This window comes from Talaromyces proteolyticus (assembly GCF_021365285.1).
Source record: "Talaromyces proteolyticus strain PMI_201 chromosome Unknown BGW36scaffold_9, whole genome shotgun sequence".
Lineage (NCBI taxonomy): Eukaryota > Fungi > Ascomycota > Eurotiomycetes > Eurotiales > Trichocomaceae > Talaromyces > Talaromyces proteolyticus.
The window spans coordinates 231,292-247,442 of record NW_025764285.1 but is presented as its reverse complement, the minus strand read 5'-3'; the positions used below and the strand labels follow the sequence as shown (position 1 = coordinate 247,442).

Genomic DNA, 16,151 nt, shown 5'->3' with positions numbered 1-16,151 from the left:
ATCGGTACAAGTCTGTCTAACAGTATTTTAAACCCTCGTTGGGAGATCAGTGGTGAATGGTAAGAATATATAACGAAGATGGCGGGTCTGAAAGATCAAGCAATGACAGCCAACATTATATGAAAACTAGAGACTTTAACATCTAATATTGGTATAGTTTACTGTATTATACAACGCTGATACCGATAGACGTTTGTCATTACTATCAAGTTTATACAAATCCATATACGCAAGTGGAGTAACGACACAGACTTAGTCCGCTTAAATCTCGCTTGATGATTACGTTTTATCAATGTTCTATGAATTAGGCTGAGCATAAAGTGGCACCATGCTGTGCATGTCAGTGTGACACATAGTTGTTTTATAACTAGGTACTTGGTAACTCAGAGCTAGCCTTGAGCATGATCCTTAACCCTACATAGGAATGATCTGCTGATGAGACTTACAACTGTCGACTTAGGATTAGCCACGAATAATAGCCAGCTGGTCGATGGTGAATGTTAAAATACTCATTTTCATTGAATTGTAGTGTTTGTGGGGCATAATGATAATTTGTGTGAATTGAGGTTATCTTTCTTGAAAGAAATTCCACGTGTAATAATTCCAACTGCACAAGTCAACTGTTGGGGCTTCCGAACTGATTCAAAGCCACAGTAACTGTGCAGGGGAGTAGTAAAGATTGGTTGCATAAACAGCGTTTTCAAGACTTATGATGGTAGACAAAGCTGGTGAAAAGGAATAAGAGCATACAAACGCTTCTTCCGTCCTTATCTTCGAGTCTGTTGCCATCCGAAGTATGTCGTGGCGAGTAGCTTTCGGGGCTGACAAGCCGTAAATAAAAAGGCTGTAGAAAGGAGAGCCGCACGCAAATATCATATCCACCCAGCACGAATGGGCTTCCAAAGACAAACTCCGCATCCAACTACACAACTGACCGCAGGAATACAAATAGCAAATCGAAGGAAATTACTGGAGAAAGTGGAGATAAAAAGAAAAAGACATGGCCGCATAGTAAACCCGCCGGAGCTAACACCAAGTCATTATCTCAAAGCTGGTTGCAATGTGAGATATTGACGCGCACTAAAAGCAAGCCAATGTGTTTATGACTCAGCTGGCGCAGAGGCTTCCTCGGGCTTGTCCTCGGCAGGAGCAGCAGCTTCGCCCTCAGTATCAGTTGGCTTGTCCTCCTTGGCCTCGGGGTTCTCAACTTCACCGCCCTCGGAGGAGGTCCAGAGAGTGAGGTTGTCACGCAATAACTGCATGATGAGGGTGCTGTCGCGGTAGGACTCCTCGGAAAGCGAGTCAAGCTCGGCGATGGCGTCATCAAAGGCCTGTTTAGCGAGATGGCAAGCACGGTCTGGGGAGTTCAAGATCTCGTAGTAAAAGACCGAGAAGTTCAGAGCAAGACCGAGACGGATGGGGTGGGTAGGTGTGAGCTCGGTCTGTGCGACATCGGTAGCGTTCTGAAAGATTTGTTAGATATATAAGAATTGGTAATGTAGCCATTGGGAGCCTACCTTGTAAGCTTCGTGGGCTGCGGTGGCGGCAACCTTGCGCTTGTTGCCAGAAGCAAACTCGGCGAGATAACGATGGTAGTCACCCTTCCTATTAAAAATTAGGTCTGCAACATTCCGTCGGAGGTCACGGTTGTGGTCTGCATACATCTTGTGGTAGAAAACTTTGGATTCACCTGACTCGGCCTTGGGGATAAGGGACTGGTCGAGAACGTCAAGCACATCCTGGCAGACCTTCTCGAGCTCGGTTTCGATCTTTTGGCGGTAATCTCTGATGATAGTGACGTGCTCTTCGGAGCCCTTGGATTCCTCCTTTTGTTCGATAGATGAGATAATTCTCCAGGAGGCACGGCGGGTGCCCACGACGTTCTTGTAGGCGACGGAGAGGAGATTGCGCTCGTCAACGGAGAGTTCACCGCTAAGCTGTGGGACCGTTAATTACCGGCAAGGCACGATGGTCTCGCAAATACATACGTTGGCAACCTCCTATGGACATGTTAGTACGATGACTGAATTCGTTGTTTTGTTTGTTCCCGGAGATGAGAGGTAGAGCCGACGCACCTTCATGTATGTGACCATTTCTACAAAAACGCAAAGCACCAGTCAGCAGGTCATATCAGGCAACAATGCGAACATGGTTTTCTTACCGTCATAGCGCTCGGCCTGCTCGCACAGCCTCGCGAGAAAAGTCTTGCTTTTTGGGGATTAGCATTGGCAGTTCCTTCGCAGTTCCAGCGTGGGCTGCACTGGGGAGTCAGTAGTGAAGTACCTTTCACGCTGGCAGCACAGAATCAGTCAGTATGGATGCTCATGGTGCATATAAGGATGATTTCCATTGCGGCTGTGGGGTACACAGCATGGGGGAGGCGTAGTTGAAGGAGGGGCTGCGGTGAGTACGTACCTCAGTAGTCATGGTGGAAGAGTAGTAAGCAGCAGGGTGGGAGGATGGTAGGACAGAAGGGGTGAATTGGGGAGGTGACGGAAGGAAGTCGAGGCGACCTGGGGATGTTGATGGTGAAGTAGGAAAAAGATGGAGAAAATTCACGAGGCAAACCGCGATCTTCCAACTAGGCTGTTTGACTTGGTCAAAAGGCTAAGTGAGTTGGTTGACTGGCGATGCGGGAGTCATCGATTAGGCCTAGCTGCCGCCCGCGTATTATTAGCTAATTACTACTACTATTATCATACGATGACTATTGTACCTCCAGTCAGTAATATTATTATTTGAGGCCTCAAACATTACTCTTCTGAAGATTCCTTCCTATATTACCATAATACTATGATGCTGATGGTTGAATCGTGGCGTCGTGTCACGTGCAGATGGATATCGTCATTGATTGTGGTTATTCGCGCCGATAAGGCAGCCTGACAGAAGCCTGATAAGACACTGCTCTCCTCATGATCTATTCATCACCGAATAATAGTAATAACAGTAGCAGCATTAGCAATGCAATAGAGGCCTATATCCATGACTTCTCGCAGCTTCTTCCTTGCGGGATTATCGATATAAAGAGCGATGCCAGGCAAACATACAAACTGCAGAACACGTGATACCAGCCTGGAACCCGGCAGAATGCAAAAGACGCCAAGACGCACCAGTCACCTGACCGGTGCTTGGCAGATCACATGACCTGGATGTCCCAAGAGTAGCAAGAAAAGCCCACCAATCAGGCGCGAGAGAACACGTTGCACTCGGGATGTTTGTTCCTCAGGCACAGACCTTCATCTTAATATCTCGCCGGTCAGATCCATATTGTTATTATTATTATTATTATTATTATTGTAACTACTCAACGGAAAAGAGAGATGTTGAGCATACTAATGTCTTCACGCGCAGCCATAAGAAACATCTAGCTAGCAAGTACTCACTCTGAAATCATACGCATCACAATAACTTTACGGTACCTGAATATAATAAAGTACAACGTGCTTGCTACATGTAATGATAGATGTGGGCAGTCTTCCCTGAAGCGTTTAGGGCTGCTTTCATATGTAATCCTCATTGGCCAACGTGCATTTAGTTTGATAATAATTTGATTAGACGCTAGTTACACCAGCAGGATTGGCAGCTTGGCCCTGCGCGGCCGATATCCGCCCTACCGGCGCCAATAGCCGTGATAGTGGACTAGCCACAGACGGTAGCCCGCATGTTGTCCTCTTCTGCGCAGCGAACACCTTTTTCCGTCTCTCTCCTTCGTGTTTGCAGACTCTGTCTTGTTTTGTCGGGATCAGGATTTCTGAGAACGGCTCTAGACTTTTTCTACCCCAATGGAGGGCTCATTTACTCGCTCGCCTGCAGAGGTGCTGAAGGAGTTCGGCGTGGTGCCGGAGATAGGCTTGACGCAAGAGCAAGTGGTCCGATTAAGACAAAAGCATGGGCCCAATGGTAAGTTTCGCGCAATATTTGATTCATATAATTTATATTTATCGCGGATTGCATATTTGTCTATTGTCTCATGCTAATCTCTCTCGACTTGGATAGCTATCGCCGAAGATGAAGCCACTCCTCTGTGGAAACTCGTCCTCGAGCAGTTCAAGGACCAGCTCGTCCTGATTCTTCTCGGCTCCGCAGCCATTTCCTTCGTTCTGGCGCTTTTCGAAGACGGAGATGACTGGACTGCATTTGTCGATCCCGCTGTTGTAAGTTGATCTCACTCGCGACTGAACCTTTTTGCTGACTAACAATGCCTTTGCTAGATCCTGACCATTTTGATTCTGAATGCCATTGTCGGTGTGTCGCAAGAAAGTAGTGCTGAGAAGGCTATTGCCGCTCTTCAGGAATACTCCGCCAACGAGGCCAAGGTCGTTCGCAATGGAGCATTGCAAAAAATCAAGGCGGAGGAGCTTGTGCCGGGAGATATCATTGACATCGCCGTGGGTGACCGCATTCCGGCTGACTGCCGGTTGCTGTCCATTCAGAGCAATAGCTTTCGCTTAGATCAGGCTATCTTAACTGGCGAGAGCGAAAGTGTTAGCAAGGATACCAAAGTCGTCAAGGATAAGCAAGCCGTCAAGCAAGATCAAATCAACATGCTTTTCTCAGGCACTACTGTCGTGGCAGGCCATGCCACCGCCATCGTGGTTCTTACTGGGGCTTCTACAGCTATTGGAGGCATCCATGAAAGCATCACTTCTCAAATCTCTGAGCCTACTCCTTTGAAACAGAAATTAAACGATTTCGGTGACGTTCTCGCCAAAGTGATTACCGTCATCTGTATCCTCGTCTGGTTGATCAACATTGAACACTTCAACGACCCATCTCATGGAGGCTGGGCAAAGGGCGCTATTTATTATTTGAAGATCGCCGTTTCTCTCGGTGTTGCCGCCATTCCCGAAGGTCTCGCCGTGGTCATCACCACATGCCTGGCCCTGGGAACTCGGAAAATGGCTGCTAAGAATGCTGTTGTCAGGTCACTGCCTTCTGTTGAAACGTTGGGAAGCTGCAGTGTTATCTGCTCGGACAAAACTGGAACTTTGACTACCAATCAAATGAGCGTTGAAAAAGTTGTCTATCTTGATGCTAGCGGACGAGGCCTTGAAGAAATTGAAGTCGAAGGTACAACCTTTGCGCCGTCAGGTTCATTGACAAGAAACGGCAAAGAGCTTAATGACTTGGCGGTTTCATCGTCAACGGTTCGCCAAATGGCCGAAATCCTCGCACTGAACAACGAATCCATCTTGGCTTATGATCCAAAGACTGGTTATTCTTGCATCGGTGAACCTACCGAAGGAGCCCTGCGCGTGCTGGTTGAGAAGATTGGAAGCGACAATGCTGTTTTCAATGATAACCTCCGATCACTCGCTCCCTCTGCTAAACTGCATGCTACTAGCAAGTACTTTGAGTCCAAGTTGCCGTTGAAATCGACCTTTGAATTTTCTCGTGATCGTAAAAGCATGTCCGTACTCGTCGGTGAAGGCAAAGAACAAAAGCTCTTGGTTAAGGGTGCCCCGGAATCAATCCTCGAACGCTGCTCCCATACTCTGCTCGGTGCGAACGGTTCTCGTGTGCCTCTGACCCAGAACCACACCAACCTGCTTCTGCAGGAGGTGACTGAATATGGTAACCGGGGTCTTCGTATAATGGCACTTGCCAATGTGGAAGATGTCTCCGCCAATCCACTTTTGCACACTGCAAAGACTTCTGAAGAATACACCCAACTGGAACGCAACATGACTCTGATCGGTCTGGTCGGCATGCTTGACCCCCCTCGTCCTGAAGTGGCCAGCTCTGTGAGGAACTGCCGTGAAGCTGGTATCCGCGTCATTGTCATCACTGGTGACAACCGAAACACTGCCGAGTCTATCTGCCGTCAAATTGGTGTCTTTGGCACCAATGAAAACCTCCAAGGTAAAAGCTATACCGGTAGAGAATTCGACAACCTCAGTGAAAGCGAGCAGATCAAGGCTGTCCAGACTGCCTCGCTCTTCTCTCGCACCGAACCTTCTCATAAATCGAAACTGGTGGATCTTCTTCAGTCCCTTGGCCACGTTGTTGCCATGACCGGCGACGGTGTCAATGACGCCCCTGCTTTGAAGAAGGCTGATATCGGTGTGGCTATGGGTACCGGCACAGACGTCGCCAAGCTCGCGGCCGACATGGTTCTCGCCGATGATAACTTTGCCACCATCGAGGTTGCAGTCAGCGAGGGCCGTTCTATCTACAGCAACACTCAGCAGTTCATCCGTTACCTGATCTCTTCCAACATTGGTGAAGTGGTATCCATCTTCTTGACTGCGGCGCTGGGCTTGCCTGAGGCGTTGGTTCCTGTCCAGCTTCTGTGGGTGAATTTGGTCACTGACGGTCTCCCTGCCACTGCTCTCTCTTTCAACCCTCCTGACCACGATGTCATGAGACGCCGTCCTCGCAAGCGCGACGAAGCGCTAGTCGGCGGATGGCTGTTCTTCCGCTACATGGTAATCGGAATCTACGTTGGCCTAGCCACTGTGTTTGGATACGTGTGGTGGTTCATGTACAACCCATCCGGTCCTCAAATCTCCTATTGGCAACTAGTAAGCTCCCCCCCCTTCCGTGCCCCTCTTAATCACCTCCCTACTAACACCCGCAGTCGCACTTCCACAAATGCTCATCCGAATTCCCTGAGCTCGGATGCGAGATGTTCAGCAACGACATGTCCAAGTCTGCCTCAACAGTCTCCCTCTCCATTCTTGTGGTGATCGAGATGCTGAACGCCATGAACGCGCTCTCCTCCAGTGAATCCCTACTCACCTTCCCGCTGTGGCACAACCTGATGCTCGTCTACGCCATCGCCCTGTCCATGACTCTGCACTTCGCCATCCTGTACGTACCGTTCTTGCAGGGCCTATTCGCAATCTTGCCCCTGGACTGGAATGAATGGAAGGCAGTTGTAGTGATTAGTTTGCCAGTGATGTAAGTTTTCCTCCTTCCCTTTCCCCCTTCCCTACGAGCATCAACTAACTTTGACCCAGTATCATCGACGAAGTCCTCAAATTCGTCGAGCGACGCGTCTACGACCAGCGCGTTGAGCCCGTGACCATGAACGGCAAGGTGAAGGCCGCCTAGTAGATAGAAAGGGAATATTGGATAAAACCAATATACTTTTATTCAATTCAAATTTAGAAGAAAGAAAAAAAAAAAGAAAACCGTTGTTAACGACATCAATTCAGCGTGATCAAAGAAATTTTTTTTTTATCTTCTTGTTTTTATCTATTATATAGATGTCTATTTTATTCACTGGCGTGGATAGATTCATGATTATGGTTCTGGAAAAGACCAGTTAGAAGAGACCGAGACCGAGACCGAGATTGACTCGGGGCTCGTACTTGCATTGCATGTGACCACCGCGTTTATGTGGTTTTTTCGTCTTTGTGTTAACAGAGGAGCGGGCGGCGAGAGAGAGAGATATATATTTATAATATATATGAGCAAAAATGTTGTGTTGAGGGTAACCCTAGACTAGCTAGAGCTTCATCTAGTACTACATGTACATGTAATTGATGAGGCACATGCATGATTGAATTAACCTGATGTTTATACGTAAGTGAGAAGTGAGAAGTGAGAAGTGAGAAATAAGAAGATGATTCTGTCCAATTAGTGCATGTAGAAAAGCAGCAACTGACTGGCCTACACGGAGAATCGACTTGCTTTTGAAAGAGTACATGTATACATGTATACTGACATTCGCTAACCAAAGTGAAAAAGAAAAAAAAAGAAAAAAAATATGGAGATAATGTCAGGCTGTCTTGTAATGGTGCGGTTGCAGGGGTATAAACAGTATATATATATATGTACTCGTGAATAACAGAATGGATAAGATCTGAAAATAATGAAAATAAGTAAGAGTATGAGTCTTGTGGTACATGAGAAAGATAAGAAAGAGAAACGGCAGATTTGAGAAGTGTGAAAAATAAAGCAGTCTATTGTTCTGTTGTGGAGGTGGTGGTGGCGGCGGCGGCGGTGGAGGGGAGACCGTCGGTATCATGTTTCGTCAATTCATCCTCGGTGACTGCCTCGGTAGCTTCTGGTCCAAGGGATGAGGATACGGGGTTGGGTGGTTCCGTGACTTCGTCATTATTAGAGTGAGGTTCGTGTTGGAGCTCGGCGGTGTGGAGTGACGAGGAACGAGGCGGATGGACGCTGGGAGAAGGCAGGTCTGGTGCTGGTTGCAGAACCGGTTTATTGGAGGATTCGACTGTTTTGTTTTCGGAGGGAGTGGAGAGATCTGTTGCCTCTGCGAGAGGTTGGGGTAGAAGTTTCTCTTCAATAGCGTCTATTGGAGGCCCTTCATTCGTCTCGATATTGTCGTCTGAGTTGCTGAAAGTATCGACTTCCTCGATATATTCATCCTCGTCCTCGTCTCCTTCCTCGATAATTTGACTCTTGCGCGTAGCGGGCTTCTGGGAGTCCTGTGCTGGGCCGCCCTTAAGAAGGGGTGGTGACAAATTCGGCGTTCCGAAGCCGCTCGACACGACGGCAGTGCCTGTGTGGAGCATTGGGCCTTTGAATGGGGTTCGTTTCCGACGAGCATACACGAATCCAGATGGAGATGAGACTAATGAGCCAGGTGCCGTCTCGTTGAAAACAGAATAGATACCGTGGTTTTCGGGCTCATTCACGTCCCGTAGCCCACCGGCGGTGTTTCTGACAAGCCGAATGTTATTGGGAAAGCGAGAAGATGCCGTCGGAGTAGCAGGGAGCACTTTGACAGAGGTATGAGGTGATCGAGCTACTCTCGTGGACGCTGCTGGTGTGGACATGGTATCGATGCTGGTCGATGAGATGGATGAAGCTTTCGAGTGAGAATGGCCATGATGAATACTGCGTACTGAAGAAATGGAAGACGACGTAGACTTGCGCCCGCGCAAACCAGTCGAAGAATGCCGATATGAGCCTCGCGGAGTTAGGGGAGAGGGTGAGAGGGAGTTACGGTGACTCCTACTGTGAGGTTGGCGGGTGTAAGAGTTGCGATGATGAGCATATGAGGCACTGTTCGGCGCGAGGCTGCTGGCATTGGATGACCGCTTGATCTGAGTTGGTGTTACGACCGGCGCATCTGTGTTGGTAGAAGTACTAGCCCCGCGAGCTTTATTGTTCTGCTCCTGACCTTTTCCAGGGCTAGATTTGTCTAGTCGAAATTTAAGAGTCTGTCCACCGCCACTTTTTGGCGTTCTGGGATGAGGAGACTTGGCACGCTTTGCAGATTCAACTATCCAGTGTTTGAGTGACGCCAATTGGCTGATAAAAGAATGATGATGGCGTCGGCCGGTGCGGCGTCTAAAGATACCGCTTGAATGCGACGTCAATTCGGGTTGGGAGGCACTGATATGAAGCATGCTCGGTCTTGAGCGACGGCGTTCTTTTGGTGGTGGTACTGGACGCCGCGTTGAACTCAACGAACGTATGGAATCTTTGTCAATAGGCCGTGGAGGTAGTCCGCTGTCTGACTGGTGATTGGTGAACTCTTCAGGAACTTTGGGGACTTCAGGGATGGAAAGTTCGGCTGTTGACGTTAGCAATCCATACAGGAAAACCAGGTTAATTAGGACTCACGGTTGGGTAAACTACGACGGTCTCTCCTTCCACGAGCTTGAAGAGTATCGGTAGCAGCGCTCTCTTCATCAACCTCTAGCAGAGCAGTCGAGATGCGTTCCAAGCGACTGCTCGCAGCACTTAGTCGGCGGAGACTGCGGGCTTCAGCCTCCTTCTCCTTCCTCTTGCGCTCACGCTTTTTCTCCTTGCGCTCCTCTTTCTCAATTAATAAAGCCCACCAGCCGGCAAGAGCGTCGCATCTCTGCGCCAAAACATTCTCAATGACCTGATCGATGTTCACGCCGGCACTTTTCATACGCAACAATGTTGTTTTCTCGAGTGCAGTGGTAAAAGGTGAAGGTCGCGATCTTTCTAAGATGGTCTGTTGCTCAACGCCATGCTCGCCTAGAAAAGGATGCGCCAGGATGTCAGCCAACGTTGGACGTAAGAGCGGTCTCTTAGACAGTAATAGGCTGATCAGCGATCGGGCCTCGTCTGGGAACTTTTCGTTGTAATTCGGCTCCTCCTTAAGAATCTTAGCTTTAGTCTCCTGATCATCGTCGTCATCGTATGGTAGCTCTCCAGCTAAAAGTGCATATAAGATAATTCCAAGACTCCAAACGTCGACTTTTTCACCCGCATATTTCTCCCCTTTCAGCATCTCCGGCGCACTGTAACATATTGTGCCGCAGAACGTTTGCAAGTGGCTCGACTTGCCGACATACTCTCGAGTAAAACCAAAATCGCAGAGTTTCACATTCCCATTCTTGTCAAGCAAAATATTTTCGAGCTTTAAATCTCGGTGGACGCAAGACTTGCTGTGTACATAAGCAACAGCACCCACCAACTGTGCGAATATTCTCTGGACTTTTTCGACGGGGAGAGGGCCATTATTCAAGAGATAATTGTACAACTCGTCGCCTACATAAACACACAACATTAGGATTTTGCTCTCACTGTTTGAGAAATTACCTACCTGGACAATACTCCAAGACCAACCAAACCAGATTTTCAGTCACAATGACTTCATATAACCGGGCGATATGAGGATGCAAAAATTGACGGTGATGGTGAATCTCACGCGCTAGGTTGGAGTCTTCCTTGTTCGAGGACTTGAGAACAACCTTTGAATTGTTGGTGAGCTTGTGTTTTGCGAGGTACACCTTGCCAAAGGAACCCTTCCCAACTAGCCTTCCAAGAGCGTAATTCCCTACATTCCGAAGGTCATTTGCGGAGAATTCTCTGTAAAGCATGTTAGATTTCGAAATTATAACAGCGAATTTGGACGGGTACGAACTGGAGTAGTTCATTGTAGGAGCTGGCAAGCTGTTGTCATCGTCAGTCAGATTGATTCCACAAGGACAAGCATTTTGCGACAAGGCTTACCTTTTCCTTCTGGGACAGGACCTCTGTTCTCGTCCTGGCCGGCTGCATGTGTTGAGATTGCACAGCGCAAACCACTGTTCGTCTCAAGGAAGCACGTTCCAATTGTCACTGTTATCATATAGAAAGACAGCTAGGTGTCTTCGCATGTGCCATTCGGATATACGTATATTGGTGCGAAGGCCGCGGTACTTCAAGGGGATCAATCGTCGACGAAGAGCTCAGCTCAGATAAGTCGCAATATGAGCAGCGCAAAAAAAAAAACCGACAAGCGTGTGAAGGACCCGCGATGACGATTTGTACAGACGTGGGAGTGGACGAAGATCGTACGCGATGTGGTGCTTGATGGGGGTGGCAGATGCTGGACAAGTCAAGTGATTAATCGTAGCATATCCCGACACATTCGTTAGTGAGGGAGCCTGGGCAGGAATGGTCGTTTCGACGGAGGGGACGATCGGCGACGGCGAAATCAAGGAATCACGCAACGGATCAAGAAATCTGGACGTGAGCCGATGACCTAGCCCTGCTCAGAGTGGCAGCAGCGGATCTGATTCTGGGGGAGGCCGGACAGTCGGATGATAGATCAGCGGCTGCTTTTTATGTCCCCTTCAATGGTTTCAATCGTCAAAGGTTCTAGGGAGGTTCTGGATGTTCTAGCAAAAATGGGGAGCAATTCGATTGGGAGGCTGCAATTATTAATGTTGGTGGCGGAGGAGCGTGCCTGGAAACGTCGGCATTCCGGCGCTAATTGGCTCCCGCTGCCCGTCAACGTCAACGGGTGGTGGCATTAGCCCGCCCGGCGTGCTCCTTAATTATGTATCATTTGCATTATTATATATAGCATCTTCAAGCCTTTTATATTAATTAATGTGTATGAATACTCTTCCTTTCAATGTTGCATGTTGTATGTTTATCTTCTATCTACGTGCCTGCCACCATGGCAAAGCCTCCAGTCTCTGCGAGAGTCTTGCCGCAGCGCACAGAGTTGCGTCCGCTGCTTCGAGCCCCGGTTCATTAATCAAGGCGAGACTGACCATGCCGAGGTAGGCATGATATATATCTGGACGCTGGTTAGAAGAGAAGAAGAGAAGGCTGAAGAATGCAGGACTCTTACCAGGAGTCTCGCCCACGGTTTTTCCAAATCCTCCGATGACATGCTGCGTTTTCTCTAGAAGATATCGACGAAGACTGGACGAACCGACGAGAGCGATTCGTTCTACTATCTGGATTCTCAAATCAGGAATACAATCGTTGACCAAAAGAGTCGGGAAGCTCTTACATCCAACGCTCCTGTTACCCAGAAACAATAGCAAGTATCTGCAAGTTTGTTACATCGGCCACTGAAGCCTGCCCATGCCAGAGCTTCGGCGTTTGGTGGTACCAAATCTGGCAAACTTGAAACTCCATTCGATATGTCTAGAATGGGGCCAGTCGACGAGTCTGGAGGTTCAGAACTAGGCTGTTCCTCTTCATCCGACTCCTCGGGTTCTTCAAGTTCGGTTGTCTGTCTCGAAACAAGCCATTTGAGGAGCGAGTTGAATTGATCGCTTTGCAGGGATAAGATGCCAATGTCTTCCTCAGTTTCACCCGCCCTCTTCAAAAAGGACAGAGCTCCTATTCCACAGTAGGTATGACCCGCTGTTCGATAAATCAGCTTAGACATTTTATTGCATTCTGACTCATACATACCATGCGCCTCACAAAAAGGCGATTCAGCCAACCCTCCTTCGTATGCCTTGAAAAAGTCAATAATATTCCTGAGAGCGAGTCGTATATCGTACCTGACAGGACTGTATAAAATAAATTAGTTTCAGGACATCAATATCCTTCACATCCTGCATATCCCTCTTATGCGGACCACGAAGCAAATATCTGATACCAGCTGCACAGTAACAGAACCTCAAATCATTTCCTCCCTCAATCTCATCAGCCACACCGAGCGTCTCCCCAAAACTGCCGTTCTTGCGTTGCAGCTTCCTCAGCCATTCCAAACATTCTGCCCGCTTCACACGCGACAGATCATCGCCCAGAATCAGTAGCGTTTCCAGTGCTAAGAAAGTAGACGGCAGAGTCGCCGGGTCCCAAGCTTCATTGTCGAGGCTACGTTTCTCGTCCCCGAAATTGGTGCCCGTGAAGCCCCGGAATCCACCGGAAGGGTGCTGGCAATGATACAGCCAATTGATATACCCCTGCCGCTCCTGCGCTGTAGTTCTGCTCTCTAGAGCGCCGAGTAGATCAAGTCCGGCAATGACGAAAAATGACAGCAGGATACGGCCCGAGTCGCCGGATGTGTACTGATATGGCAGCAGAGTTTTGAGACAACGCAAGAAGTACTTGATATGGCGTTCCTTATTGAACTCCGCTGCTGCCATGGCCAGGTGGTAGGGCACAACCCCGGTAGGGTTGGAGATAATTTGCCTTTTTTGTTTGAAGTTTGCTAGCAATGGGACAAGTGGGTTGAGGGTGCAAGTGTGGGTTATTGAAGAGCCCGATTTGATTTCCGAAGTCGATCGGTCAACTATAGACTGATGTTTTAGCGGCGAGCATGTAATTTATGTATGCTATCTGCATATCTGTTGTAATAGTCGAGAATCGATATTTGGTCTTGGTGCATCTACACAAAGAATCGAGCCCCACGGCTGACGCCCGCAGCTCCGGAGCTAAGCTTTAGCAATATGTAATAATTTTAGCTTCATTCAGAGAATTTATCGGCCGAGCAGTGGGGAAAATCATCAAATATTCCATTAATCTTTTTCTCTTCATCACAAACCATAATAATGCGCGCCGTGCTTTGCATTTATTATCGATACGTCGGATGGTATAATGTGTCGCTTGTACACCACAGTGCCTGCTAGTTGTTCACTACTAGCGAAAATCGGATAGGATCTGGAAAGTGCTCGAGGGTGTGGGTTAACTGGACAATCCAGTGTGAGACTTGTCGCCGTTTCTGATTAGCTGCAAGAAGAGCTCCTCAAGCGTGAGTAGCAAAGATGCACGGATTACGTACTAAGCTTGTTCGCATGCTTGTCTCTATACTGCTAGCTGATGTCCCGGTCGACGATGCGTTACCATGCACGAAGAGCCGCAATTGATAATGCTCCGGTCGAATAACTAGTTAGGATGATGAGGGGACTGTCTACAGGAAATGTTCAATCTGAGCTTCTACAGTATTGACAAATTGATCGCGTATATACGTGACTTCGAGCTAAACAAGGACACAACCGTATTGGGTTATTTATTGATCGACTATAATTTCGAAATCCTATGCATGATCATATCATTAGATGGAGCATTATCCAAGCGAACTTCTCTTTCTATCTTCTTCCATTCATTCTTAAATTGCCTAAGCAAGACACATGGCCGCAAACATGGCCGCGCCCATCACACCAGCGGTAAAACCGCCACTGGTCTTCCCGAATGAAGCAGCGGCACCGGTACTCGTCGATGAGGCGGCGCTGGCCGAGCTGGCGCTGGTTCCGGTTGTAGACGAGGCCTTGGTCTGAGTGCTCTGAGCACTAGTAGTAGCCGAGGCGGCAGTCTGGCTCTGAGTCTGGCTCTGAGTCTGGCTCTGGCTCTGGCTCTGGCTCTGGCTCTGGCTCTGGCTCTGGGTTTCCGTCGCGCTGGCGGCCGAGGAACAGACGGCGGCGGTGGGCAGGTTGGTCACGCCGGCACCGGCGCAAAGCTTGTCGGCGAATTGGATAGTGGCTAATTGTGAAAATACCAGGTCAATCGATGTTGCATGCACAGTGTTGATTCTGCGATAGAATGGTTTGCTTACCCTCTTGGTCTGCGGGGCTGCAGGACTTAGCGATACAGCACGAAACGCCAGTGATGAAAGACGAGGCACCGCAAATGCACGGGATGTTGAGACCGCAGGAGCTGGGGATGGAGTCGGTGGCGCAGGATTGCTGCATAGACAGAATTAGTCCGCTGGTCGTCCAGACAGAGAGAAGCCAGCAGCTCTTACCGCGCATTTGGGCAAGTCGCCAAAGCCCTGAGAAGCGGCACCAGCAGTGAACGCGGCGATAGCGAGAGCCAAACCAGTGAACTTCATTTTGACGGAGGTGCGAGGTGAGATGGATGTTGGTGCAGGAAAAATGGCCAATGTTTAGTTAAAAATGATGAGGGTGGAGTCAAGGGGAGGCTCATGTTGGGGGTACACGAAGGTCTTAATATAAGGTTGGTTAATTGGCCAGCCAGGATTTGGGGCCATTGGTACCACTCGGGCCACTCTCAGTATTACATGGTACATACAGTTCCTGCCTGCTAGTTACAGACTAATCCAGCCCAATAACTAGTAATCTCAATTACTCTGATCCTTGATATTCAATCACGTTGCGATTAGTGCCATTGGAGATTGCTGAAGAGTGTGATGATGAGACGACCGGCGGCCGGAGAACCGGTCATCACAGCAGGGGCTATGTAGATCTCGATCATCGCTTTTGCCTAGTAATGCTGGATAGGGGCAGAACATAACAAGTACCGAGTGCGTAATTACTAGGTATTGATTATCTAGTCTGAGTCAAACTCAATGGAGACGGTACAACGGAGTTCATAATCATAACATGGGCGAAAGTATGACGAGGGGCTCGCTCTTGCCTCCGCAGTGCTGAGTGCACGGTTACCCTCCAGGTGTTGTGACCAATCAGAAGCTGCCATAAGAGCCACTGGGGTTCATGCGGAGAGCAGCCTAGCCGTAAACAGGAAGGCTGGCACTTTCCGCAACCTCATTCTGGCGTTTCGTCAGGCAGGAGCATCCATGATCGGCAGGAGCCAATTAATTGTCGCCCATCAGGTGCTTGGGCGTCTCCTGTCTGTTCTTGGCATCAAGCCACTGTACCTCGCATTCTGCTCTTGTTCGCACCTTGAATAGTTGAGGATCCTTCAAGGTTACTATTCACTTCGTGCGTATCAATCGACCTGAGTGATATCGTTTTCCGCCAAAGCATCCGAGCACTGACAGACGATGCAGAAATGATCAATATTGGAAACTAGCCCCACCCACCACCACCAGACGACGACCTCGGCCCGCTCAGCTTTTGTTGGCCTGTTCTGAATGTGAAACTGTCTCTTTAGTGACTTGTTCTTGACGTCGCCCACGCAACCTGTTGGCGGTGGACTGCATCTCTGAACTCACCGCATCTCGCTTGCGACCTTGTATTTGAGCGACTTCTTATTTATTCATAATATTCTGTCCTACTTCTCCTGTGAGCGAACCTATAGAGAATTGACATGGCGCATACTTG

General features: G+C 48.7%; 5 protein-coding genes across 5 annotated transcripts; 1 reads left to right on the top strand and 4 right to left on the bottom strand.

Annotated features, from left to right (window-relative positions):
• Positions 1 to 1,009: 1,009 nt before the first annotated feature.
• BGW36DRAFT_207698 (14-3-3 domain-containing protein) lies at positions 1,010 to 2,849 on the bottom strand. The gene is made up of 9 exons (XM_046209903.1): positions 2,717 to 2,849; positions 2,416 to 2,656; positions 2,284 to 2,291; positions 2,162 to 2,208; positions 2,076 to 2,095; positions 1,989 to 2,000; positions 1,663 to 1,937; positions 1,518 to 1,605; positions 1,010 to 1,463 (listed from the first exon to the last, which is right to left on the bottom strand). Exons 2-9 carry the CDS (start codon positions 2,425 to 2,427, stop codon positions 1,101 to 1,103), a joined length of 825 nt encoding a protein of 274 aa, XP_046069268.1. The 5' UTR covers positions 2,428 to 2,656; positions 2,717 to 2,849; the 3' UTR covers positions 1,010 to 1,100.
• Positions 2,850 to 3,667: 818 nt separating this feature from the next.
• On the top strand, positions 3,668 to 7,056 carry BGW36DRAFT_345262 (putative endoplasmic reticulum calcium ATPase; the record flags this gene model as incomplete). Its single annotated transcript, XM_046213191.1, has 5 exons — positions 3,668 to 3,900; positions 3,997 to 4,154; positions 4,212 to 6,524; positions 6,581 to 6,903; positions 6,963 to 7,056. The coding sequence occupies exons 1-5, from the start codon at positions 3,783 to 3,785 to the stop codon at positions 7,054 to 7,056; spliced, it is 3,006 nt and encodes a 1,001-aa protein (XP_046069267.1). The 5' UTR covers positions 3,668 to 3,782.
• Positions 7,057 to 7,910: 854 nt separating this feature from the next.
• BGW36DRAFT_300537 (uncharacterized protein) lies at positions 7,911 to 10,956 on the bottom strand (the record flags this gene model as incomplete). Its single annotated transcript, XM_046211640.1, has 5 exons — positions 7,911 to 9,493; positions 9,544 to 10,443; positions 10,499 to 10,764; positions 10,820 to 10,848; positions 10,909 to 10,956. 5 exons carry the CDS (start codon positions 10,954 to 10,956, stop codon positions 7,911 to 7,913), a joined length of 2,826 nt encoding a protein of 941 aa, XP_046069266.1.
• Positions 10,957 to 11,725: 769 nt separating this feature from the next.
• Positions 11,726 to 13,533, bottom strand: BGW36DRAFT_383329 (putative geranylgeranyl transferase beta subunit). The gene is made up of 5 exons (XM_046216646.1): positions 12,687 to 13,533; positions 12,595 to 12,640; positions 12,185 to 12,543; positions 12,020 to 12,128; positions 11,726 to 11,965 (listed from the first exon to the last, which is right to left on the bottom strand). The coding sequence occupies exons 1-5, from the start codon at positions 13,275 to 13,277 to the stop codon at positions 11,823 to 11,825; spliced, it is 1,248 nt and encodes a 415-aa protein (XP_046069265.1). The 5' UTR covers positions 13,278 to 13,533; the 3' UTR covers positions 11,726 to 11,822.
• A 715-nt stretch (positions 13,534 to 14,248) lies between these two features.
• Positions 14,249 to 14,959, bottom strand: BGW36DRAFT_429636 (uncharacterized protein; the record flags this gene model as incomplete). Its single annotated transcript, XM_046220722.1, has 3 exons — positions 14,249 to 14,610; positions 14,684 to 14,813; positions 14,873 to 14,959. 3 exons carry the CDS (start codon positions 14,957 to 14,959, stop codon positions 14,249 to 14,251), a joined length of 579 nt encoding a protein of 192 aa, XP_046069264.1.
• Between the last annotated feature and the right edge of the window lie 1,192 nt (positions 14,960 to 16,151).

Bases quoted from the DNA above. Each gene is read 5' to 3' on its own strand.
- BGW36DRAFT_207698 (XM_046209903.1), bottom strand. The intron at 2,096-2,161 runs GTAAGAAAACCA...GCGTTTTTGTAG, and splicing joins GCAGGCCGAGCGCTATGACG to AAATGGTCACATACATGAAG. The intron at 1,606-1,662 runs GTATGCAGACCA...AATTTTTAATAG, and splicing joins AAAGTTTTCTACCACAAGAT to GAAGGGTGACTACCATCGTT.
- BGW36DRAFT_383329 (XM_046216646.1), bottom strand. From the start codon at position 13,277: ATGGCAGCAGCGGAGTTCAATAAGGAACGCCATATCAAGTACTTCTTG. The intron at 12,641-12,686 runs GTACGATATACG...GACTTTTTCAAG, and splicing joins ATTTTATACAGTCCTGTCAG to GCATACGAAGGAGGGTTGGC. The intron at 11,966-12,019 runs GTAAGAGTCCTG...ACCAGCGTCCAG, and splicing joins AACCGTGGGCGAGACTCCTG to ATATATATCATGCCTACCTC.